This window comes from Barbatula barbatula, assembly GCF_947034865.1.
Source record: "Barbatula barbatula genome assembly, chromosome: 7".
Classification (NCBI taxonomy): domain Eukaryota; kingdom Metazoa; phylum Chordata; class Actinopteri; order Cypriniformes; family Nemacheilidae; genus Barbatula; species Barbatula barbatula.
Window position 1 is genome coordinate 23,623,884 of NC_136770.1, and position 24,313 is coordinate 23,648,196.

Sequence of the window (24,313 nt, forward strand, 5' to 3'; positions counted from 1 at the left end):
CACACGGGTGCTAAGAAACAGTAAGATGTCAAAGATGACAACATGAAACAAAAAGAGAAATTCCAGCATGTAAGCTAAAAAGAACACTAAAGAGTCAACATGAAATGAAAACGTACTTTCGTAAAGCTGCAATATGTTCGATCCAGATACTCTTGTGGTTTTACTTTTGCTTGACAATTCCATGACATGTGTGTGTGGTTGTGTAGGGGGCATTACTGATCTGGGAGCAGTTTGAGGACACGGAGCATCACAGTTATCACGCTCATCGCAGTATCGCCGGGCGGCTCCTGATGGTTCTGCGCGTGGCACTCGCTCTGTTTCTGGCGTCAGTTCTTTATCAGATCGTCTCGGCGGAGAGAAGCTCGCTCAAGAGAGATTTCTATCTCAGCTTTGCCAAGGTAACACTCGCAGACCCTCTGATGCGTAATGCACACAAAACTGGCACGTGCTTCTCCATCTGGTTTGTTTATTCAGTAAAGAACTAAATGTTATTACCCAATAGAGACAATCCCTGCACTTACAGATTTGGTTAATTTGCTATCTCTTCCATAATAAAATCACAAGTGTGTAACAACATTGTAATACAAAAAAGTACAATATTTCTTTTTTTACACTATTTGTTTTTATTTAAATCGTTTCCTCGCCCTACATTCTTCCAGATATCTTCCTTTGAGTTCAGCATAACAAAGATATTTTATACAGATCTGGATCAATCTGGGTCCCTCTAGTCCTGTTGGTTGAGCTGCCAAAACGTAATATCAATACAATATGTGTTATGCTTTTATGTGGTCAAGAAGATCTTTTTAAATTAATTATCTTAATTTTAAATTTTTCAGTGACAGACCTATTCAAATTTAATTAATTTATACACAATTAAACCTTACATCGGCCCATTCTGGATGGACATGCTTTATAAATTGTATAAATTGCAATAATCAAATTTTAGTATTTTTTGCCCCCAATGCAACACTATGACTATGACTTTTAATACCACTTTTCACTAACTGAGTCTTTTGCTGTTGTCAAACTGTTTTCTCTTTGATGTTTTTGTTATTATTCCTTTTTTATTCATACATTTATGTATACATGTTTTGTTTTTAATTAAATAAAAAATATAATTAAAAAAACTATTAGCCAAGCTGTAAAAATGAATGATTGTTTTGGAAATCGATCTTAACTTTGTATAACTTAGTTTAAAATAATCCTATTGCGTCGTGATCCCAATATCATGTATTGTATCAAATTTTAAGCTGACTAAATCGTTCCAACGCAAAAAAAAGTATCACTCTAATATTTGTCAGAAATGGTAGAACTAAATGTAGCAGTACATATATTTATAGAGATACACATTTTTATTTCTATGCATAATTTTAATGTAAACTTTATGTTTTGCCTTTTTCTTTTTGTCTGTTGTGAATGAACACTGCACTGTTCAAGTTTTTCAGTAGCTGGTATAATTTTGGTATCCTGCACATGATCAGACAGTAAACAGGTGTGTGTTTTTGTTTCAGGGCTGTTTTTTGTGGTTCCTGTGTCAGCCGGTTCTGGTTATTTTTTCATTAACACTCAACGAACATCAGAGGGAAAAGGTAAGAGAGTGAACTACTAAATCGGCATCCATAAAAGCTCCGCCCACTTTGACTGTATCACCCTCCGGCTGTGTGTGTGTGCAGGTCATTACAATCGGCGTGATTCTGTGTCAGTGTATCTCAGTGGTGGTGTTGTACCGCCTGTTCCTCTCACGCAGTCTGTACTGGGAGGTGTCTTCGCTGTCATCCGTCACCCTGCCTCTCACCATGAGCCGAACCGCCCGTGAGCGATACTGAGCGGATGGGTGGTACCACAGCAGCCGACTGATGGAGGCCCTTGTGTCCCACACGGGAGAACGTTCAGCACGCAGAAGATGCCTGTGAGCTCAACGTCTTATTCAGAGAAACACAAACTGTCCTGCGTTGCCCGGTGGTCCTTGACTGATGCTCTTTAAATCACACGACATGATCGGGCACTGAAACGCACATAACATCTGCAGGGGGCAAGTGTGAAGGACTTGAGATGATCTCATTATTTTGCGCTAATTTAAAGTTAGAGTTATTCCGTGGGACGAAGGTGGTTCTGTTTATTCACTTTGTTATAAACGCATCAGGTTCTGTCACAAGTAAAAACCAATGACGGATGATGTTCACAAGCGATATCAAAGGCAATAAAAAACATTATTTCTGAAATCACAGAGATAATGCATCTTGTTTTACGTTGTAGATACATAAATATGAATGTTGTGATCTTAATTTTTCCTTCAAGTGCCTGAATTGACAATCACGGAGGGGCTTGTGAATGATTATGAGAGAAGTTAATATTGAGAATATTTATTGATCCGCTGGCCTGGGTCCGGCACATTTCAGTCTAACAGATGAATGTCTACAAACTGTTAACTCTTGCATGTGTTGGCAGAGACTTGAATTGTATCAACATTGTGGTAAATAAACACTTGTGTAAATGAGTCAGATTTTATTGCGTGTGTCTCTCTCATAATAACAGTAGTACACCTAACCTAATTAAAAAATCATGAGAAAGTTGAAGGATTCATAATGTGTCATCGGACAGCTCACGACCTGTGTGAACTTTCCATGACATTGTGATGAAACGAGGTGAATTGGCTCTTCATGCCGATGATGTATGCCGGCAGCACCCTTCAGTTCTTCAACCAGTCATGTTATAAAACCACTCAATACATCAGAAATTCAATTGAAAAATTGAAATTAAATCAAATTTAAGCTTTCAGCAACAGTAAATTAACTCGAGCCGCGGGCGCGATCCCTCAATTTTTCACCTTTCTGTATGCTGTGACGTTTTGATCTTTTGGTCTCCTGTGACCCGAAGGTCAGAGTTCACCAAACTTGAACTTTTATTTTTTATTATTGTTGCTTCACACATAATACACATAATATATGCAAATACAATAATATAGTACAAAGAATAGTATATCTCAGTATATTACATTACATTCAAGACATAACAGTCCAGTGTAAATCATCGAGACATTTCAATATGACATAAAACCCAAATAAAATAAATAAGAAAAAAAGAGGATTATAACCGAACCAGCTTTGCTTTTAAACTTTGCTACGCAGCAAAAGCGAAATACCGTTGGACGGACTTCCGTTTCCGGTCTGTCGCATTCGCATGCGTGTGAATGGAAGTCAATGGGGGGAAAAGTTCAAGTGTGACCGCGGCTTAAGAATAGTGTTGATGTACCCAGAGGACAATGCCATTGCTCAGATGTTGCTCATTCATAGTTCAGGAGATTTGATGGAGTTCTCAGTTGTTTCATTGAAGTATCAAATCAGTCTAAGCTGTTTTTCTTAAAATTGCTTAGAAGAAATGAAAACAGAAACGAGAGAATTGTTAAAGAGATGAAGAGCATGAAGGTGTAAAATGAATGTACACTGCAGAAGTAAAATTCACATAGCCTCTTCTGAAACTCAAAAAGAGATATTTGTGAGATTCTTTTCCTCAAGAGAAATATCAAATGAGACTCTTCGTTTAATCTCTTTGATGTCTGGGAGAAATCCTATTGAGCATTAACAGAGATGTCATCTCAGGCGGGAGGAATTTCCTTTCGACATCACGAGATGAAGACAGCAACTGAATGTCTGTGACTGTCGCAAGTCAAATAAAAAACATTCATTTCATTCTTTCAGGACGGAACCGTTAAACTCAAATTAAACTTAAATGTTGTTTCCATTCTTTAAAATATGAACAGACATGTTAGCAATAAACAAGCAAAAAATGACTCATCTCACCTTCCCCTTTAATTTGAATGACAGCATATGTCATTTATTTTCTGAACATTCATTATTTTATTGCTCAACACCAGTAAGAAACTTAAGAGAGGTTGACACAGTCAATGACAGAGGGTGTGCACATGTGCTCAATGTTCTAAGATTCATGGGAGGTGACGGGGCAGGGCATCTATAAAACAACCCAACATTCATTCATCCAGAACACAGACACGCACTGCACCTATCTGAAGAGACGACATGACCATGACAAACTCTAACACGCAGCAGGGTGAGAAAACTACATGTTTTGGGGTTAGAGTTTTGTAAATGCATATACGCTAAGAACTTGAATGTCTGTCTTTTCAAAATGAACCATGTGTCAAGATTATAGTTATGTTTTCAGGAGGTTGGACAGCATTGTATTACCACGATTTTACAACAAAAACCATGGTTAACTATAGATATATATGAAACCCATGTGGGGTTGCCATTAGTTGTACTCGTAGTAAAACTATAGTAAATATAGGGCAAATTCAGGATAAAGCACAACAAAGTGAAGAACACAGATTATTATTTTTTCGCAGATGTTGCATTTTCATAACTCGGGAGATTCGATTGAATATTATTTAAATATTGGCCTATAGTCTTAGATGTTTCGGCTAAAATTGCTCAGGATAAATAAAAAATTGGACAATTCAAATCCATGAGGAGTATGTAGGTGTAAAATGAATGTTGGTCGTAGAAGTATAAATTATCTGGATGTGGGTAAATTTAATGAGAAAGTTTAAATTGAGATCTTCAATAATATTTCTCTTAAATGAGCAACTCTGCTCAGGCTGATCTTGTGCTTGACTTTAATTCTGTACCACGGTAAAACTGAGCCTTTAACCTGATTCTCATTTAAAAAGACAGCTGACTGTGGTTGGTTATTTACTGCTCATGAATTCAACTTTATTTTGTGATTTATAAAATGCAGATGGTTCGAAAGAAGCTATAGGGAAACAATTGTATAAATAGTGAATGTTTGACAATATGCACTTAATGATCACAATTTATATATTCAGCTCGGATCAATGAATGTTTATTCAGTTCAGTTCAAGAACACCATCAATGTTACATAAGTTGCATACTTGTGAGACAAAGTTAAATCAACCTTAAATCTGCCTTAACACGCTCAATGCTCAAAACGATGCAGTTCGCAGTAAAAACATACGATTCCTTTACCTACAGGACCTTCCTTTATTCAGAGGAAAACACTTCTACTTTCCTACGTATGATGCAACTTAAGCCGTGATTGACACCAATGCTACTTGAATATAAGACAAATGACGTCTTTTAAGTGTATCCTTGCCAGCTTTCTTACGAAAGATTTCGACATTCACAGCTATAGGCTACTTGACTTGCCACTTTATCAGACTGAACTTGTCAAATGTAATCCATCAGTCAAAGCTAGACCTCGCCTTGATGAAATATGCATTGTGTCATCTCGTGATGTAACTGTATTATGGGTCACAGCCGGGTTATGGAGTCGTTCGTCTGGTTCAGACTTTCTCAATTTTGGCCCTCGAGGACAAGATCCGTGAACCTCTGGTTTTGTCGTTGTGGTTCTGAAACATGCGTCTCTTGCAGGTCGTATCAAACTGGACCTTCAGTGCAAGAAGAACAACACTGAACATCGCACACATGAGATCACGACTGACCGACTCATCGTCCGGAGAGGAAAACCTTTCAGATTGACCCTTAGCGTGGAGCGTCCACATCTCGACTACATCGAGCTGACTGTGGAAACAGGTATGAAGATGTTAACATTCAATCTAAACTTTCTGAGGTATTAAAGAGATCTCATCTATGATTCTTCATTTCTGCAAAATCAGGTCCTGATGCATCTGAAGAGAAGGGTACCCGCTCATCATTTGGCACTAAACAACCCCAGGTTGACAACTGTGGAAAACCCTGGAGGCTGGATGTGTTGGACAGCACACCTACGACTGCCACCCTTTCTGTTCTTTGCCCGTCAAACGCCAGCATAGGTCTGTACTCGCTGTTTGTGAAAACCGGCTTGTCGGATGCGGCGGCACGTGTGGGCACCTTCACGGTGCTTTTTAATGCGTGGTGCAATGGTACGTCTCCTTCTTTACACATCCCTATCATCAATCGTGTCTCTGATGTGTGTCCCGTCCTCACTAACCTCCTATTGTTTACAGATGACTGGGTGTTCCTGGCCGATGACGCAGAGAGACAGGAGTATGTTATGAATGAACAGGGAATCGTGTACAAGGGAGTAAATGAATACATCAAAACTGAACCCTGGGACTTTGGGCAGGTGAGATGAAGGTGCTTGTGTCTACACACGACTAATCCAGATTTGTTTTGTTTGAGCAGTGGGGCTTACCTTTGAAAGCGTTGCTAGGGTGGTGAGTGGTTGCTATGCCATTGGGTTTCTCAATCGGGAATTGATTTGTTGGTGAAAAGTGACTTAGAAAAACAGTTGTTATAAATTTTTTAGAATTAAGTGAAGAAATGAATAGAATTAAATGCAAGTGAATACATTTTAGTATTCAAGTAATAACCAAGTCAATTTTTGGTTCAATTTAACAACCATAAAAAGAAGTGTAAACATGTTTCGCAAATGTGTGATTATGACTGTTGGGAATTAAAACTTTTACATAAAGTTTTTAATGCATTATTTTATATTTAATGCAAACTGTTTATGCCATTTATATATATAAAGTTACTGTATATACAGTACTTCTGCATAAAACTTTATTTGCATACATTTTTATTTTTATTTTCTTTTATTTATACGAAAATATATCGAAAAGTATAGTTTACTGCTTGTTTACATGTAATGCTATTACTCAATTTAATGTGGTCAAGGATGATAACGCTTTTATAAATGAATCAGTTATACGTAATCCAATTACAGAGAAATTTGTAATTGAAATACAATATTGATGAAGTCGCTTACCCACCGCTGATCTCAACACATGATTGTAAGACGAGATGGTTGAAGTCTCTCGTGTTTTTCTCTAGTTTGAAGACGATATTTTGGACATCTGTCTGAAGCTCTTGGATTTGAATCCAAAGTGTTTGAAGAACCCACAGGAAGATTATTCAGCGCGCTGTAACCCCATTTACATCGGTCGAGTGGTCAGCGCTATGGTAACATTGACATGATATTGAATTACTTTGTATTGCTCAGATTTTTACTTTGTCCCAACAATTATGATGTAAAACTATTTTTGAAGCGTGTGCGTCTTAACGTGCATTCAACTCTGCTCTGAATCCCGCAGATTAACTCTGAGGATGATGATAAAGGTGTGTTGGTGGGCAAGTGGGACTGTGCGTTTATTGGAGGCGTCGAGCCGAGTACTTGGACCAGCAGTGTGGACATCTTAAGAAGGTGGATGAAGTATGACTGTTATCCCGTCAAATTTGGACAGTGTTGGGTGTTTGCTGCAGTGATGTGTACAGGTACACACACACACACACACAGTACAGTGTCTTATGCGTGATGTGTGTATAGACTGATGTGAATGTGGGTATATATTGTGTGTAGTGTTGAGATGTCTGGGGATTCCTTGTCGTGTTGTCACCAACTATCAATCAGCCCATGACACAGAGTTAAACCTCATTATTGATGAATACTACGGGGATTACGGCGTGGCTCCCAGCCAAAGCCATGACACAGTTTGGTAAGTAAAATCACATACAACTTTAACCTTAGTTTAATTTAAAACAGCATTATTTCTTGACAAAGAGAATAAATGTAGAACTTTCAAACTGTTTGCGACTGTATTAGCAACAGTTATTATGATTTTGTTTAACAGCTCATTGCTGATAGTTGCTAGGGGGATATATATATATTTTTATATATTTATAAATATATTCAATGGAATATAGGAACTACCACGTGTGGGTGGAAGGCTGGATGAAACGTCCTGATCTCACTGAAGACTCGTTCTACGACGGCTGGCAAGTCCTGGACCCAACGCCACAGGAGAGAAGTACAGGTGACCTGAGCCTAACACACAATCTTTGACATGAAGGAAGCAGAAGGTAAAGACGGATAAAGAGATTCACGTGATCTTTTTGCTGTGTGCAGATGTTTACTGCTGTGGTCCGGCTCCGGTGAAGGCCATCCACGAGGGACACACCGATGTCAAATACGATGTGCCGTTTGTGTTCGGAGAGGTCAATGCTGATAAAATCTCGTGGCTGGTTATGGCCAACGGCTCCAAGAAGAGGATTCAGACAGACACCAAAGCTGTTGGACAGTGTATCAGCACTAAAGCTGTAGGCAGCAACAAGAGACAAGACATCACTGAAAACTACAAGTACACCGAAGGTCAGTCTGCGCACACACTCTTCACACTTACACTTCGTCTGTGTACTAATCTGCTCTCGTGTACTCTCAGGTTCTGATAGGGAGCGAGTTGCGTTCGAAGAGGCCGTGAAGAGAGCCAATGACGTGAGGATGATCAAATTTCCTCCTCGTCCAAAAGTAGAGATGACGATCAGTCTGGAAGGGAAACCTCTGAACGGTCTGGATATTCAGGCATACCTCACTTTAACCTCCGACAGCCCTAAAACAAAGGAGCTGACGCTGAGGATGAATGCTCAGATCATGAGATACACCAACAGCCCGCAGGCCGGAGTCTGGAGTGAGACCAGAGACGTGCAGCTACAACCCACGAAAGGTATCAGGGTACACGAACAAACAAAATAAGTCGGGTCATATATTTTGTATATTGAAAATAAACGTATATACATTTATTTTTTCGGTTGAACACAAAGAGAGATATTTTGGAATAATGTTAGCAACCAACAGTTCTGAAGATCCATTGCTTGCAATAGTAGGAAAACGTGAAATGGTAGTCAAAAGTGCCCCAGAACTGCTTGTTTTTCTACATTCCTCAAAATATCTTCCTCAACGTGTTCAACGGAACATCCCTTTAAGTATGCCTTTAAATGCTTTTGAAACCCCTATAAAAGCAAGTGTAGTGAAAGGTGTATGTTGTTATTTTAGAGCAGAGCATACCCATCTTAATCCCGTTTGCCGCATACGGACCAAAACTTCTGGACAACAACTGCATCAAATTATCAGTGATCGCAACCGATAAGAAGGATTCAAAAGATGTGTACCTGGTGGAGCGAGACATCGTCCCACACAGCCCTCCACTTAATTTAGCTGTGAGTGTTTTCCTCCGTCTATATATGTATTTGACTCAGTGTGAACTTCAACGTGTGACACGTGTGCGTTGTTTATTTCAGGTGAGTGGGACTCCACTTCTGAACGGGTTGATGACAGCAGAAGTGACGTTTGAAAATCCTCAGAGTGCATCTCTAAAAAACTGCTCCATCACACTGACCGGCAGCGGACTGCTCACACAAACAGAAGAGATCAAGTGAGATGCTCAAGCGAAGCCGCCACACACGTCCACATACAGACACACGCATGTATTGTCTTTTAATATAACCCCCGCTCCTATCTGCTGTGTTTGGTACAGGGTCGCTGAGCTCGGTCCGGGTCAGAAAGCTACGCTAAAGGTAAACTTCAGACCCAACAGAGCCGGACCCAAGAGACTGGTGGCCTGCTTTGACAGCTCTATCTTCAAAGACATCAGAAACAGCGTTGATGTGAACATCAGAACCTCCTCGTCACGCATGGGATATCTCGCTTTGGGAAAATAGAAGGGTTGGAAAAAACCCTCTTACAGTGTTTATATTATTAAAATCATCATTTCAAGTATGACACGTAATGTTATTTTTATTCTGCACAATTACATGTAAATATGTTCATGTTTGTGACATCATTTTGATTGCAAAAGTGTGTTTTTCTCTCCAGCTGTTTTCCTTTAAATAAACATTGAAGCGTGAAAGAATGTTTGTGCTTAAAAACTGTGTTGTATTAAAAGCTCTCAAACAACCAGCAAAACAGGAGAGGTGGAGATGTTTGTTTAGTTTATATGAAATATGTAACGTGAAAAACGTTATAGGCTATATCCAAAATATACTGAATTGTTTTAGAGGGCAAACAAATAATAGTGTGAATTTCTTTTGTCCTAAATCATAACATGAAATGGAAAAAGGAACGGATCTTCCTTTGTCTGGTAACATTCCTGAAAATTCAACAAAAGCATCTCGGATACTTAATGAACCAAATGTCCTTTTTCACATTGATGGAGTGCTCACACACAGTCTTCGGGACGCTATGAGTTCGAGTCATGTAGGAGTGATTGTACTTTCTCCAGGTTGTGATTGACAGCCCCGTCCAGAAACTCCACCCATGAAACATCTGGCTCCAGACAAACGTGACTCGTCCTGACGGGAGATCAAAAGAGAATACATGATGCAAACGGTTAAACGATCAGTGAGGAACAAATGACTAAGATTACTGAGGAGGAGACATGACTGAGAGGCTGTGACATCATAACATGTGTAATACTTTATGTGTTGATAAACAGAAGAGCAGAGACGACTGCTATACTCTTAACGGATTTGTTCATAATCTACTCATCCCTGTTGTCAATCAAGATGTTTATGTATTTTTTTCTTTAGTCAAACGGAAACTAAGGTTTTTGATGAAAACATTCCAGGACGATTCTCCATATAGTGGACTTCAATGGACTCCAAACGGTTGAAGGTCAAAATTACAGTTTCAGTGTAGCTTCAAAGGGCTTTAAACGATAACAGTGCGCTCACAACTTTCATTAATACTGAATTACGTTGAAAAGGTCACGCTTGACGTTGGTAGGGCAGGGTGAAAAAAATCACATATTACGTGAAGTCGTAAGCGCGCTGTACAGAACAGAGCAAAGCGAGCATTTGTCTTAATAAAGCATATACATTTGTATTTTTTTTAGAAAATGAACGATCGTTTCGCTAGATGAGACCCTTATTCATCGTCTGGTATCGTTAAAAGCCCTTTGAAGCTGCACTGAAACTGTAATTTTGACCTCCAACCGTTTGGAGTCCATTGATGTCTTTTTCATCAAAAACTTTAGTTTCTGTTTGACTAAAGAAAAAAATACATAAACATCTTGGATGACAACAGGGGTGAGTAAATTATCATGAAAATGTATGTTGAAAGTGAACAATTCCTTCACGGGTAAATAAATGGTGACAGGATCTTTATTTCTGGATGAACCATACCCCAAATATGCACTGCATATTGTTATTGCTTAAAGCAAGAAAGCCACTTTTAATCCACTCTTGTGATCTACTCAGTGATCTCACCTAGTGATCCCCAGGACCTTCTTCATCACAACTGCCAGTTTACAAACCTATAATGATAAAACATGCATTTAATTTGTTAAATTCAACATGAACTGAACTATTGGAAAGTACATAATTATCTTCGATATTACCTATTAAAAAATAAAAATCACATATATTATCAATTCATTTTAATGGATGGTTTGATATTGAATAATAAACTCATAGATGTCAGAACATAGGTGTGAGGTGTATCTGAACTTTTGACTGCGTGTCAGTCATTCTGGGGTGTTAACCCACAGGAACTCTGAATGTTGTTGGGATTGTTTCATGGAGACACTCGGATTATTACTCATGAAAAATTGACTGACACACCTAAAATGAAACACAAACGCACCGTGGTGATACAACTAACATGACTGAATGTCATTGTGGGATATATGCAGGGAGTTCGTCTGAACCCGTCCCACATACGTCAGGTGCAATTGTGTGATTATGAAATGATTTGTGTGTGCTTACATTCTCTTCCACAGCACAGCGGTCCACGGGTGGGTAGAGAGAGAGAGTGAGGTCATCGATGCTAGTAACACACATAAAACAACCCATCATTACCTGTACTCTTTTCATAAGCAGAAAGGGTGTATACCACCTACATAACAATCCTATAAAAGACAAACCCACTTGGGACTGACGTCTTTGGCTACATCAGCAAGATCGTCTAACTGCGCAATATTCTCCTCCGTCTCCACTCGTCCGTTGTTTCGAACCGCAGAGGAGAGTTTGCGCAGACATGCGCCGGATGCTTTCATAAGACCCTGACACTGACAGATAAGCTGGCGGTCCGACTGCGACCAGTATGTGTCCTGGTTACCACGGACATCCATGTCATCATCGTCTAAGATGTCTCCAAACGGGTCCTGACTCTCAGCTAGAGCCTTTAGAAAGAAAATAAGAGTTTCATATTTAACACGTTTCAAATCAGAACTTTATGTTATATAAACGGCCCATATTGATAAAGAACACGTGATCAGTTATCATGTTCAAATGCCGAAGACTATGTATTTTCTTTTAGATGTGAGAAGGTTTTAAGATGGCTCCAAACCTGCTCCATCTCTTCTAGGGCATCTTTCACCAAACCAACATTTGACGTCAAGACCGCCAACACAGCGGAGCGGTTATCTGTGAAGAAGGACCAATCAAATGTCTCAAACACATTACCGCGGTAAAATACACCTGATGATCACAGCTGTACAAAACGGAGCAATACAATCAGTCTTGAATTTGTTATGATTCAGTTGGACTGCTTAAAAAGAAATAGATCACCAAAATATCTAAATTCATCATTTAATCACACTCTTGTCATATCAGATCCATATGATTTTTCTTTGCATAACACAAAAGTAGATATTTGAATTTGTAACTGAACAGCGCCGGCACCCATTCACTTCTATTGTATAAAAACAAAACTAGTGTGAAAGTCAACAGGTGCCAGCTACCGACATTCTTCAAAATATCTTATTTTGTGTTATACGGAAAGCAGAAAGTCACACTGATTTGAAATGACAAAAGAGTGAGTACATGTTGACATTCATTTGTGGGTGAACCATCCCTTTATTAACTCCTCTCACCCTTTGGGAGCTCCTTAAACTGGTCACAGGCAGCCCACACTCCTCCGGTAGAGGTCAGCTGATCCTGAGACAAACTTGTGAAACAACAGATCAGTTGATCAGATCAGACAGTAAATACCCTCTTTAATAAATCTGATGAAGTGCACGTGACAAAAACACAAACAATAGAATGATGTCGGAACAAGAAGCCAATTACCTTTGTAAAGGAGAAGAGATGATAACATCCAGCAGCTGAACCAGACCCTCAAAAACCTCAGCCGTCGCATCTCTAACTGCCCTCCTCAGTGTAATACCTGACGAAAAAACAAGACTATAAAACATGAAAAATAAAAATAACAAATTATAAAAATGATTTCTCAACAATCGCCGAGTTCACACAACAGCAGGGTCATGAGACGGTCTTTGTAATAGACACATTACCCAATGATATGACATCCACAACATAAAAGAAATGTTTATTTCCTGTCTGTGTAATATTGATAAAACCGAGGCAAGAAAGTACAAACAATCAAACCTGTAACTATTACTATAACCTGGTATAATAACATAGCGTGCACAGTAAATCTTGTTGTACCTTGGTTCTTCGGTAACCAGAAGTAAACTGTAGACAACGCCAGCGCGCTCTTCTGAAAGGAGTCTGCCAGTTTTGCACATTCCTGAAATGAGAAGAAACGTCGGATGAGGTCAAATGTCAATCGCATCGGCAGCTGGTACAAACCGGGGTTTGGTTGATGCACCTGCTCTGAGGGCACTGGAGGTCTCGAGAACATTAAACTGAGTTTTGTCGCTTCTTGAGATGTTGTCTTGACAGCTTGATCTGTGAGATGAGAGGACATTTGTGAATAATGTTTGGGGCAGATCTGGTTGAAACACATGATTAAACACACCGACCCAAAGTCTCCCAGAAGTTTGACATGCAGAACGTGCCGCTGCATTCGTTTGATTCTCCATCTGTAAACACAGAAATAGCGGAATGACAACAACGCAAACGGGGTGAATGTGTGAGTGACGTCATGAGCATAAACAGCAGCAAAGCGTCAGAGTGACGCAATGTGTCTTAACAACAGCAAGTATGCGAGTGATACATAGATAAACACTCATTAATTATGCCAACAAACACGTGTACGACGTCATTCAACAACATTTTTAAACTTTAAAATAGATGAATATTTGTCAACAAGCAACGTAAATACCAGCTGTGACGAAAGTGACTTTTACTTTAAGTTTACTGATTCTGAACGTTAATTTTAAACGGTTTATACTTCCGACTGAATGCGTGTGTCGTTTTGATCAGAGTTTAGCCGTTAGCCGTGGACACAAACACGCGTGTCGTGCAGTGAGATGAGCTCTTCATACCTCTCACACGATCTCTGGTTGATTTCACACAGTTAAACAGATTCCGCAGCGGTACCAGAACATCTGGAATCGAGTTATCAGCGCTCATGACTCGGTTCTGTCACGGTGCCGTCACATAAACACTCGGAACGAACCCGCGGCGGAACTCAAGCGCGTGGATGTTTCGACGACGGATTCATTTTGTGGTGACTTCCGGTATATATATTTTTAAATTATTTTCTTAACCGCCATTTAGTATTTCATTAAAATGTTTTCAGTTAAAACATTTAATTACAGTTTTAACACTTGTGTTTGTACATATTGAATTGCTAAAGGGACAAATAAAGTTCATTTTAGTGATGTGGGCAGCAGGTGGCGCTCGAGAACAATAAAACAAATCACTTTAAAACGGTTGACATTTATGAACATAATCAATACACAAAATTGGATACGTTTGTAATTGTATAAAATCATTTGTGTGTGTGTGTGTGTGTGTGTATATATATGTGTGTGTGTGTGTGTGTGTGTGTGTGTGTGTGTATATATATATATATATATATATATATATATATATACACATACACACACACACACACAGACACACACACACACACATATATATATATATATACATTACCAAAGTATTCTTTGCAATATATACAAACAATTAATAATCATGCAGTGGTATGGTTTGCAGGTATTACCATGCCGCTGTTGTATTAGTAAAATCTCTTTATTAGTCTTTATTACAGCTTATGCTAATTCAAACATTGAATCTTTTCTATGAACAATTCATAATTCCATATATATATATGTCAATTATTTTAAGAGCAAAATGCCGACCCTTCTGAACTCTCCTAGATGCCACATTTGAATTGCATAACAATTCAATAGATTGTACGTGTTCTTTTAGCCTATCTAAGCAGTATGTTTATTCACAAGCAGTATGATCATTTTGTAAGTGATTGGTAATTCAGAGGCAGTTTCTTTTCCATAAGTCAGTAACATCTGACTCTTGTCCTATAAACTTGTCCTATACCTTTACATTCACTCATTTCCCATCATTTCTACATCAACAACCAGAACACACAGAAGTTCAAAGACCAGCACATCTAATACTTGACAAATAACTACTCAGAAAGCAAGAGTTATCTCTGCAATGTTGTTTATGTTCCAATATAACCCAGAGTTTCCATTCATAACTGTTGCAATGGTTATCTTCTGTTTCTCTGTCTGTCATAGACTCACAATCCACAATACGTTCTGAATGAAATGCAGCTGATAACGTGATACGTTTCATACACACACCTGGCACTGAGTGTTTATTAGTTATGAATCTCTGGAAAATCACTTTATTTATTTATATGATCAAGTAAAAGTTGAATGGTAAAATGTTTGCATTGTATAACATATAGCATATTATAGCATATAGCATTTGGCTTTACAGTTTTATAAAGATTTAGGCCATTTCAATCATAAATACATTCATGACACCTGTTCACATTTATGAATATACTATTTAAATTAAAGTCATTTATTAAAGTCAAGACATGATACCATTGCGAATATAAAATGGAGTCTAAAGAACGAAGTGTTTTATGAATGAAGTGAAAATATTCTATAGGCAAACAGCATTTACATAAAAGCTAAAGTTCCCCTCCTGCTTTAATGGAACGTTGCATCACCCAAACCCACAGATTCATGTTGTCAAGCCGGATCTGCAGAGCAGTTCTGAAGAGCATCTTGGGTTTCAAGGAAGAATGAGACTTTATCAAGCATTTGATGTCAAAGATTTCCCAACACAGTGCAAATTCTGAAATGTGAATTTCTCATTTTTGTCTTCTTTAATATTAATTTACATTTGTTTAAAATGAAACATACACATATTTTGGACTCCAACCATTGCTTACAATTTGCAGTTACATGGAAGATGAGATTACACTGGGAAAAACTAGGAAAAAGCAGGAACATAAAACTGTTTCACAAAGATGTTTTACAATAGACAGCTGTTCATTGACTTGATTTATCACAGTTTATCAGATTGAGTAAGGCAGTCGTTAAAGTCATCCGGTTGTTATGTTTTGTGTACAGTGAGGTATGTACATTAGGAGGGCTTTAGCAAAACAAGTACAAGTCCTTTGATAAGGGTGTCACGTTGTCTTAAGCTGTCCTCACTATTTAAGGTTGTTTTTGACATGTAGTCCAAATATTTTATGACGCTGTCTTGTTTTTAAAGGCCGGTCACGTTGTGAAAATTATGCAAAATCTGCTTTTTCAAATGACAAATAATTCCAGATATGCATGACATTTTTTTCTTCATGCGATCAAACGCTCGCATTGTACGGGGTTGTCACTGTACTGTTAAAGTCTTCATTTTAATGTCATTTTAAAACAAAGCTAGACTGATATCAGATGGCCAACTTGTTCTTTTGATAATCTGCACATTTAAATCACTTTCCTGGATCATAACAAAAAAAGGAATAATAAACACGATGCGTATTTAAAAGTCTTTTTAATACTGTATAGTAAAGTATACTTTTATGTAACGTGATCTGTAGGCTACAAATAAATGTTAATAAAGTTTAGATGTACAAAACAGACATTTCTGCTGAAATAAAGGCAAAAGACAAACGTTTTTGACATCAAGAAAATTAAGGAATGAGAAAGAAAAATAATATAAACGATTATGTATTAAAAACTTTAATACAATGATAAAACGTTAGACAATAATTAGCAATTGTTCAACGTCCTAGCTCGAAACATTACACGGTCTACAGTTTAAACATTTGATTTATCAGTGTGATATTTATCAAGGAAACATTTTTGATTTATAAATTAGAAAATGAGATTATTAATAGCGCAGGCGGCATGTGCAGCGACTGCTGAGTAAGCATGAGGCGAGCCTCCAGTTCAGCGACCAATCAGAGTGCGGAGATCCGACTGGTCATGACGTCACACGGTGATGTTTCGCCGGCAGCTGTTGCGTCACTGCCGTGCGGGTAACAGGTCAGTTCTCTTCGGCTCGGGTTCAAATGGGTACTCGGGTGATGCAATGATTGTCAGAAGATACGGCGTGTTTTTGACTTTTGTCTCCTGTCCTGTGTGTTCTATAGCCTAGTAGTTTGGCACGTATGAGTGTGCGTGTGCGCGTGTGTGTTACCCCTCCTTCAGAGCTGTGGGGTATTTATACCACTAACAGCCCCACACAATGAAAAGAACATTCATAGAGAGATCAACTCTTTCTACAACAACACTACAGGTAAACATTTTATAAAACTTACTTTAAACTAATGTCTTAGTTTAAGACATAATGAGCTTTATTTATATTTTTTTAATAATAATATACATAGTCATATATTATTTTCAATATAACGTAATATATTTTTGTCGTAATTACAATTCTTACTTTTGTGGATTTATTTAAATGTGCATAAAAACAAGCAGTGCAATCTTATGAGGCAAATAAAAGGTGTCAAATGTACCGTGCTATTACTGTATTTTCAATCTGTTAACTTTGACAATAAATTGTTTTTATAAAATTATAACATTGTTGTATTAATATATATAAGAATAATAAATACTCTTCTTAGACGAATGTACAGTAGTTCTTATTCATTACCCTAGTATTGGCATCTATTACCAACACTGTACTTTAAAGAGCCATTTTATTAAATGTAGTGTTTTTTCTTTGTTGTTGCTTTAGGATTCCCACGAGGACCCTTCTATTCTCTCAGTTTGCTCATCAGCATCTCTCAGAATCATGCCTCCCCAGCTGCAGTCCCAGAAACAGACCTCAACACGAGTGCTCCAGGGGGATTTGGCATCTCTGAGCTCAGCCCTGAGAGAGTTCATTGAGAACAGCGTGAACCTGTGTCAGCCCGAAGCCGTGCACATCTGTGACGGGTCTGAAGAGGAGAACCGGGCCATTCTCACCCTGTTAGAAGAGCAGGGTGTCATCAAGAAACTTCCCAAATACGATAACTGGTATAATGGATGTTAAAATCATGTTCATATTATTAGTTCTCAGTGTTAAATGAGTCAAACGTTTTTAAATGTGTATTTACTGATCACCGGTGTTCACGTCACAGCTGGCTGGCTCGCACGGACCCTCGCGATGTGGCTCGTGTTGAGAGTAAGACGGTCATTGTGACTCCGGAGCAGCGAGACACGGTTCCGTCGCCCCGCGGATGTCAGGTCAGTCAGCTCGGGCGCTGGATGTCTCAAGAAGAATGGGACAAAGCCATGAACCTCAGATTCCCTGGATGCATGAAAGGTGCAGAACCGTCACAAAAACATTAACCTGTGCTGTGGTATTTACATATTCATCATAATCATATTTATATTGTAGGTCGTATCATGTACGTGATTCCCTTCAGCATGGGTCCGGTTGGATCTCCGTTGTCTAAGATCGGTGTGGAACTGACCGATTCTCCATATGTGGTGGCGAGCATGAGGATCATGACCAGAATAGGCAAATCTGTGCTGAACGCTTTGGCGAGCAGAGAGTTTGTGAGATGCCTGCATTCTGTCGGCTGTCCTCTGCCTCTTAAGAGTAAGTCGGAGGTCTAAATGGCTTTCGGCCTGTTTACACAAATGAAGAACAGCGAGTGATGTTCAACATTCTGTCATAGAGCTGCTAGTGAACAACTGGCCGTGTAATCCGGACCTGACTCTCATCGCTCACATCCCAGACCAGAGGAAGATCGTGTCCTTTGGAAGTGGTTACGGTGGAAACTCGCTGCTGGGAAAAAAGTGTTTCGCGCTTCGAATTGCCTCCCGCATCGCTAAAGAGGAAGGGTGGCTTGCCGAACACATGCTGGTGAGTGTGAGAAGCACATAGCGTAGAAAGCGATTTATAACACTACTTATGAATGAGACAGAAATTTACTGAAATAAAAACGAAATGGAAGTTGACGTTTGAAGTATGTCAATGCATATTGGGCAGATTCTGGGCATCACCAACCCCACTGGAGAGAAGAAATACTTTGCAGCGGCATTCCCGAGCGCCTGTGGAAAGACAAACCTCGCCATGCTGAAACCCTCTTTACCCGGATGGAAAGTGGAGTGTGTTGGAGATGATATTGCCTGGATGAAGTTTGATAAAGAAGGTACAGACAGTCATTGTCACTGTAAATAATCGTTGAGAAGAAACATAAGAAATGTGTTTTGTTGTGCTCATGCTCTCTCACTGTGTATTTAAAGGAAATCTCAGAGCCATCAACCCGGAAAACGGATTCTTCGGTGTGGCTCCGGGAACCTCCACCAAAACCAATCCGAACGCCATGGAGACCATCGACCGAAACACCATCTTCACCAACGTGGCGGAGACCAGCGACGGTGGAGTTTACTGGGAAGGGATAGATGAGGATCTTCCAGAGGGAGTGACGCTGAAATCATGGAAGAACAAACCATGGAAGACAGAGGACGGTTGGTAGCATCACTCGATCTCAATTCCGAAGCTCTTTACATATTCCATTTGTTTATATTGTCTCACGTGTGTTTCAGCTGAACCGTGCGCTCATCCCAACTCTCGTTTCTGCGCCCCGGCTCGTCAGTGTCCCATCATCGACCCGCAGTGGGAGTCACCCGAGGGCGTTCCCATTGAAGCCATTATATTCGGGGGTCGCAGGCCGCAGGGCGTTCCGCTGGTGTACGAGGCATTCAGCTGGGCACATGGAGTGTTTGTAGGAGCCGCAATGAGATCTGAAGCCACGGCCGCTGCTGAGCACAAAGGTGAGATGAGCATTTTCAACTCCTAAATAATCACACAAATATTGTTTACAGAATCAAACAGTTTGTTTTTTCGCTTCCTTACAGGAAAGGTGATCATGCACGACCCCTTTGCCATGCGACCGTTCTTCGGCTACAACTTCGGTCGGTATCTCGCTCACTGGTTGAGCATGGAGAAACATCCCAACGCCAAATTACCCAAGATCTTTCACGTCAACTGGTTCCGGAAAAGTCAGTCCGGACGGTTCCTCTGGCCCGGGTACGGGGAGAACATTAGAGTGCTGGAGTGGATGTTCTGCCGGATAAACGGAGAGGCCGGGGCGATGCCCTCTGCGGTCGGCTACTTGCCCACATACGACTCACTGAACCTCAACGGTCTGACGGAGGACGTGGATCTGCAGGAGCTTTTCAAACTCTCACCGGAGTTCTGGACTCAGGAAGTAGAAGATATCAAAGCGTACTTTGAACGGGAGGTTAATGACGATCTACCCGAGGAGATGGAGAGACAGCTGGAGCTACTGGCTAAGAGAGTGAGACATCTCTGAGAAACACATGAGAAATGAAACACTACAGTGTTTACTTTATAGGACAAATTATGTAGTTTGTTAAGCGGAATAGTTTATTAATTGTTGTTTTACTGTTTTTAGACATTTAAGAAATGTGATCTTTTTCATTCAAGCTTTTATTTAATTCAAATCTTAAAATGTCTCATTTTTCTAATCCACAAAGCATCAGCATTTATATGCTCTTTAAAGAAGACTTGTTTGTATTTATCTTGATAAATTATTGATGTATTATGTCCAACTTCCTGTTTCACATTTATATTCACTTTAGAGTGAAGTATACTTTAAGCTATCGAAGGTTTTCATTCTGCTGATTCATGTGTGAATGTAACCATTTCCATTATCTGAAAGTCATTTATTTTTGTATTGCTATGATGTCATTTGTTAAAATATTAATAAATGTTATTTAAATGTAAGTTGTTTGCATTTTCCTTTTAAAACATTTTAAATGAGTTAATAATCATTAAGACTTGCAATTCCTTTAAAATTAGACATAAGAATGAGACATTTTAGAATAGAATATCTTTAGATAAGCTTTAAAGTCTCTGCATTAAAGTACCATTAAAAACATACTTAATATGTTATCTTTGTCAAAAACTTGCATATAGATCAGATCAAGATTTTTTTATCAAATACTGAAGGTTTATCACATACCGAGACCGTCTTCAAGTCAAAGCACTGCTCAAAAAACATTCTGCACAGCCAATTATAATGAAACAAATAAGGTATAAATAAACAACATGTAAAATAATACACATATTTACACTGCACACTGTAAACAGCTTGTTGCACATTAATATACATTTATTAGTTGTTGAAGCTACAATAACAACCTAATTTATTTTAAGAGGACTGAAATGTTTTACAGTGCGTAAACAACTGTCATCAATTCCAGATGTGGTGTCACACAAAGAATGATGGGAACATGATTACAGTTTTTTTCAGTTCATTTTAAAAGCTGACATTTTAAAAAGAACCATGTCTCTATTTCCTTCTCATAGTCTGAAGAACTTATTTCCACTACAAGGAACCTTTTTGAAACAAAAAGGTTTTGTCGTGGTTAAAGATTCAGCCAGAAATGCTTCTTGAAATGGCACCTTTATTTTTACGAGTGTACTGCATATACAGGTATGTGTATGTGAGTGTATTTTTTTACATAGTTTTCCATTGACATGACAACGTGTTTAGAGTGCATTGTAAAACTTTATCCTACAATGCATGACTTGGCCTTCTATATCCAGAATGATGAATGAGTTATTCTTGTTTTTTAAACATCTCTTCTTTGACTTTATATGTGTGACAAAAGTTCAGATCGTGTAAAACAATGCTAAATTAATAAGTTGTATTTTTTTAAAGTTAAGTACACAGCATAGAGTCAATAGCACTATTTCACAGCTAACTTGTTTCTAATGTTAAAGGGAAAGTTCACCCATAATAGACATTCTGTCATCTTTTATTCACCTTCATGTCAATTAAAATCAGTCTGTGACTCTTTCTTCAGTGGAACACAAAAGAAGATATTTTGAGTAATGTCTCAGTGGTTCGGTGTCTATAAAATGGAAGTCAATGGGGATCAATGTTGTTTGGTTACCAACGTTCTTTAAAATATCTTCTTGTGTTCTGCAGAATAAAGTATCAAAAGGTTTGGTTTAGCATGATGGCGAATAAACAATCAAATAACGTTCCTTTTTCTGGTCAACTATCCCTTTGACAAATGGCTTCAGCATTACGGAATTACTGATGATCTGTTTTTGATCATGGCACCTGGTCTGATCTGATCGGGGGCAGAGCTGTGTTGCTCAACTCCCTCCGTCCCACATGATGTTGCTTCGCACCAACGACAGAAATGAAGTTCATTCACGTCAGGGAGTGACGCCGAACAAACTTGCGTAAACGTTTATTCTGCAGAAATATCAGTGATAATGTCACACTTTCCTGCAACAGTGTTATTATAGACTTCAAAGGTGAGCGCTTATCAGTCCTGAGCAAAGCATGCTGGGTAACCGGGCCACACTCTCCGGCTTGTTGGCCTTAAATAACGTCAGCGCACACTGTTCACACAAGCTAGAGACGCTAAGATTGTTCTCTTGCCAAAAAGAGAGGACAAAGAATTTGGACTGAGTACATGATCAAGTCATAGAGAAGGAATACGCAACTGTGATATAATGTATTCATTGACTCATTAGAACTCTCTCAGCTGACCTTAACAACATTTCAGATCTGAATTTTCAGTAGAAAAATGAACAAGTTGGTAACAATGTGTTGTTAATCTCATACATGTTGACAATCTCTCATAAGAACAAACACATCAAAGATGAAGTCCGAAGGCACGTTCAGTTTCTGGTGATGGTGATACAGACGTCAGGAACAACAACAACATGTTTTTCTCACTCTTATCTGCCGGTGAGTTATGCATTCAACAGCTCTTTAGACATTAACTCACTCGTTTGTCCAATACTCAGAGCTGTAGAGGAACATATAGTATAACACGTCCTCCTGTTTTTTGACCACGCATCAGCATTTATTTGTTAAACAAGCAGTTACAACGGATGTTTCTAAGCATTCAGGGACACACATTGAGCTCATCACACCAATAACTGTTACATATTTCAAACACAAGTCAAAGTTTATGGGTCCTCTGATCACTACTAGTTCAAACCACATGAGGCTAGATAATGATGACGTTTATAAGAAATGTGCACGTTTTGTTTAAATTGCGTAGGCCATTAGGTGGCCCTCTTGCTTCTCTTATTTGACTAGCGTATCCCTATAAAACGTTATTGTGAGTCTAAATAACATGCAAACCTAAATTAAGATTCGAAGAATTTAAAGAAGTCATCTATAAATGTCTCCTTTAAATACATCATGATCTGTTAAGGACATGCAAAGTATCGCGAGAGCGACGCTGACGGAACGCACAGATCTGTGCTCTCGCGATAAATGAGTGATGATAAATGACTTCCTCTCGGAAGAAGACATAGAACTGTTCACCACTTGTTAAGTGCACAGAATAATGCATAACCACCGTTAAGAACGTGTCACTGGTTTAATATTTAGCTATTGTAACTTCGAGCACGTTTATGATGACGTCATACGGAGCCATTGGGGTGAGAGTGTTGCTCAAGAGTTCAGACAGAAATCTGTAGTTCTGCACTTATCTCCACATTATTAACTGGTTTGAACGAGAACTGTTTGGATTACTAGAACACAGTCCCAGCTTACACTATCAAGGCCAGACAGCTGACGATATAATGCACATTTACTATCCATAGATCTCTTTGCTTATATTATTAGATATTTAAATAATTGTGTACAAAAGAAGTAAAAATAATCAATAAATAAATAAAACTTTTGATTCATTATAGTGAAAGTTGAAATGGTTCTGCTGAAGTCATGAATTGTCAAGTGTTCACTAACCCCAAAATCAGACTGATCATGTTCCTGAAAAATATTTGCTTTCCTTCACAATGCTTTTATTGTTCAAATCAGAGTTTCATTATAAAGGACACAATTTATAGTGAGAGTCTTCCTCTATGGCACACATTTAATGTATTGATCAATTGATCATTGAGCTGCTAGTATAAAATGTGCTATTGCATTGACATGCTTGTTATATTACATTTAGAGCAATATTATTCAAGACATCTGAAACAACAGCAGACTGACATCTACTGGAACGAATGGTGAAAGTGCTACAGACGTGCACTCAATCTGATGTCTTATACCGCCACCTATTGGCAGAACTGCACACACGCAAGTTAATGAATGTACAAAACTAAAATTTGAAAACATTGAACACAGATTAAAGATGTTTTTCAAGTTCATCACTAACTGCAGTATGTGAGCAAAACTAGACAAGATATTGAAAACCAGCTTATTCCACCCACAATGTGTCATGTTAAAAATGAGCATCTTCATTACATTTGAAGTGTCAAGACATATATAAGATGTGTTCTCACTTTATTACAAACTGAACTTCCTTTGAGGCTTCAGTACCTCTGTATGTGAATAAATGCAAAGCATTGATAAAAACAGAAAAAATGACACCAAATGTGTTTTT

At 38.7% G+C, this 24,313-nt stretch overlaps 4 protein-coding genes across 6 annotated transcripts; 3 read left to right on the forward strand and 1 right to left on the reverse strand.

Moving 5' to 3' along the window:
* Positions 1 to 42: 42 nt before the first annotated feature.
* gpr180 (G protein-coupled receptor 180) lies at positions 43 to 2,507 on the forward strand (the record flags this gene model as incomplete). The annotated part of the gene is made up of 4 exons (XM_079461058.1): positions 43 to 69; positions 207 to 398; positions 1,512 to 1,589; positions 1,674 to 2,507. 4 exons carry the CDS (start codon positions 43 to 45, stop codon positions 1,824 to 1,826), a joined length of 450 nt encoding a protein of 149 aa, XP_079317184.1. The 3' UTR covers positions 1,827 to 2,507.
* Positions 2,508 to 3,999: 1,492 nt separating this feature from the next.
* tgm8 (transglutaminase 8) lies at positions 4,000 to 9,713 on the forward strand. The gene is made up of 13 exons (XM_079460545.1): positions 4,000 to 4,068; positions 5,409 to 5,570; positions 5,654 to 5,899; positions 5,984 to 6,102; positions 6,813 to 6,941; positions 7,073 to 7,253; positions 7,339 to 7,474; positions 7,683 to 7,792; positions 7,885 to 8,127; positions 8,198 to 8,479; positions 8,809 to 8,972; positions 9,054 to 9,187; positions 9,290 to 9,713. The coding sequence occupies exons 1-13, from the start codon at positions 4,038 to 4,040 to the stop codon at positions 9,471 to 9,473; spliced, it is 2,121 nt and encodes a 706-aa protein (XP_079316671.1). The 5' UTR covers positions 4,000 to 4,037; the 3' UTR covers positions 9,474 to 9,713.
* ccndbp1 (cyclin D-type binding-protein 1) lies at positions 9,532 to 14,278 on the reverse strand. Of its 3 annotated transcripts, XM_079460547.1 has the most exons (11): positions 13,982 to 14,278; positions 13,517 to 13,576; positions 13,363 to 13,442; positions 13,200 to 13,281; positions 12,822 to 12,918; positions 12,626 to 12,699; positions 12,100 to 12,176; positions 11,679 to 11,932; positions 11,517 to 11,577; positions 11,019 to 11,065; positions 9,532 to 10,103 (listed from the first exon to the last, which is right to left on the reverse strand). In XM_079460547.1, exons 1-11 carry the CDS (start codon positions 14,067 to 14,069, stop codon positions 9,992 to 9,994), a joined length of 1,032 nt encoding a protein of 343 aa, XP_079316673.1. In that variant the 5' UTR covers positions 14,070 to 14,278; the 3' UTR covers positions 9,532 to 9,991. The 3 variants fall into 3 exon arrangements, 2 of the variants coding, with proteins under 2 accessions (XP_079316673.1, XP_079316672.1); XM_079460546.1 differs by having other exon boundaries at positions 13,200 to 13,442; positions 13,982 to 14,152; XR_013786929.1 differs by lacking the exon at positions 9,532 to 10,103 and having other exon boundaries at positions 11,050 to 11,065; positions 11,690 to 11,932; positions 13,200 to 13,442; positions 13,982 to 14,152.
* Positions 14,279 to 17,669: 3,391 nt separating this feature from the next.
* On the forward strand, positions 17,670 to 20,667 carry pck1 (phosphoenolpyruvate carboxykinase 1 (soluble)). The gene is made up of 8 exons (XM_079461137.1): positions 17,670 to 17,944; positions 18,049 to 18,233; positions 18,309 to 18,512; positions 18,592 to 18,779; positions 18,906 to 19,068; positions 19,163 to 19,387; positions 19,466 to 19,693; positions 19,778 to 20,667. The coding sequence occupies exons 1-8, from the start codon at positions 17,721 to 17,723 to the stop codon at positions 20,233 to 20,235; spliced, it is 1,875 nt and encodes a 624-aa protein (XP_079317263.1). The 5' UTR covers positions 17,670 to 17,720; the 3' UTR covers positions 20,236 to 20,667.
* Positions 20,668 to 24,313: the final 3,646 nt, after the last annotated feature.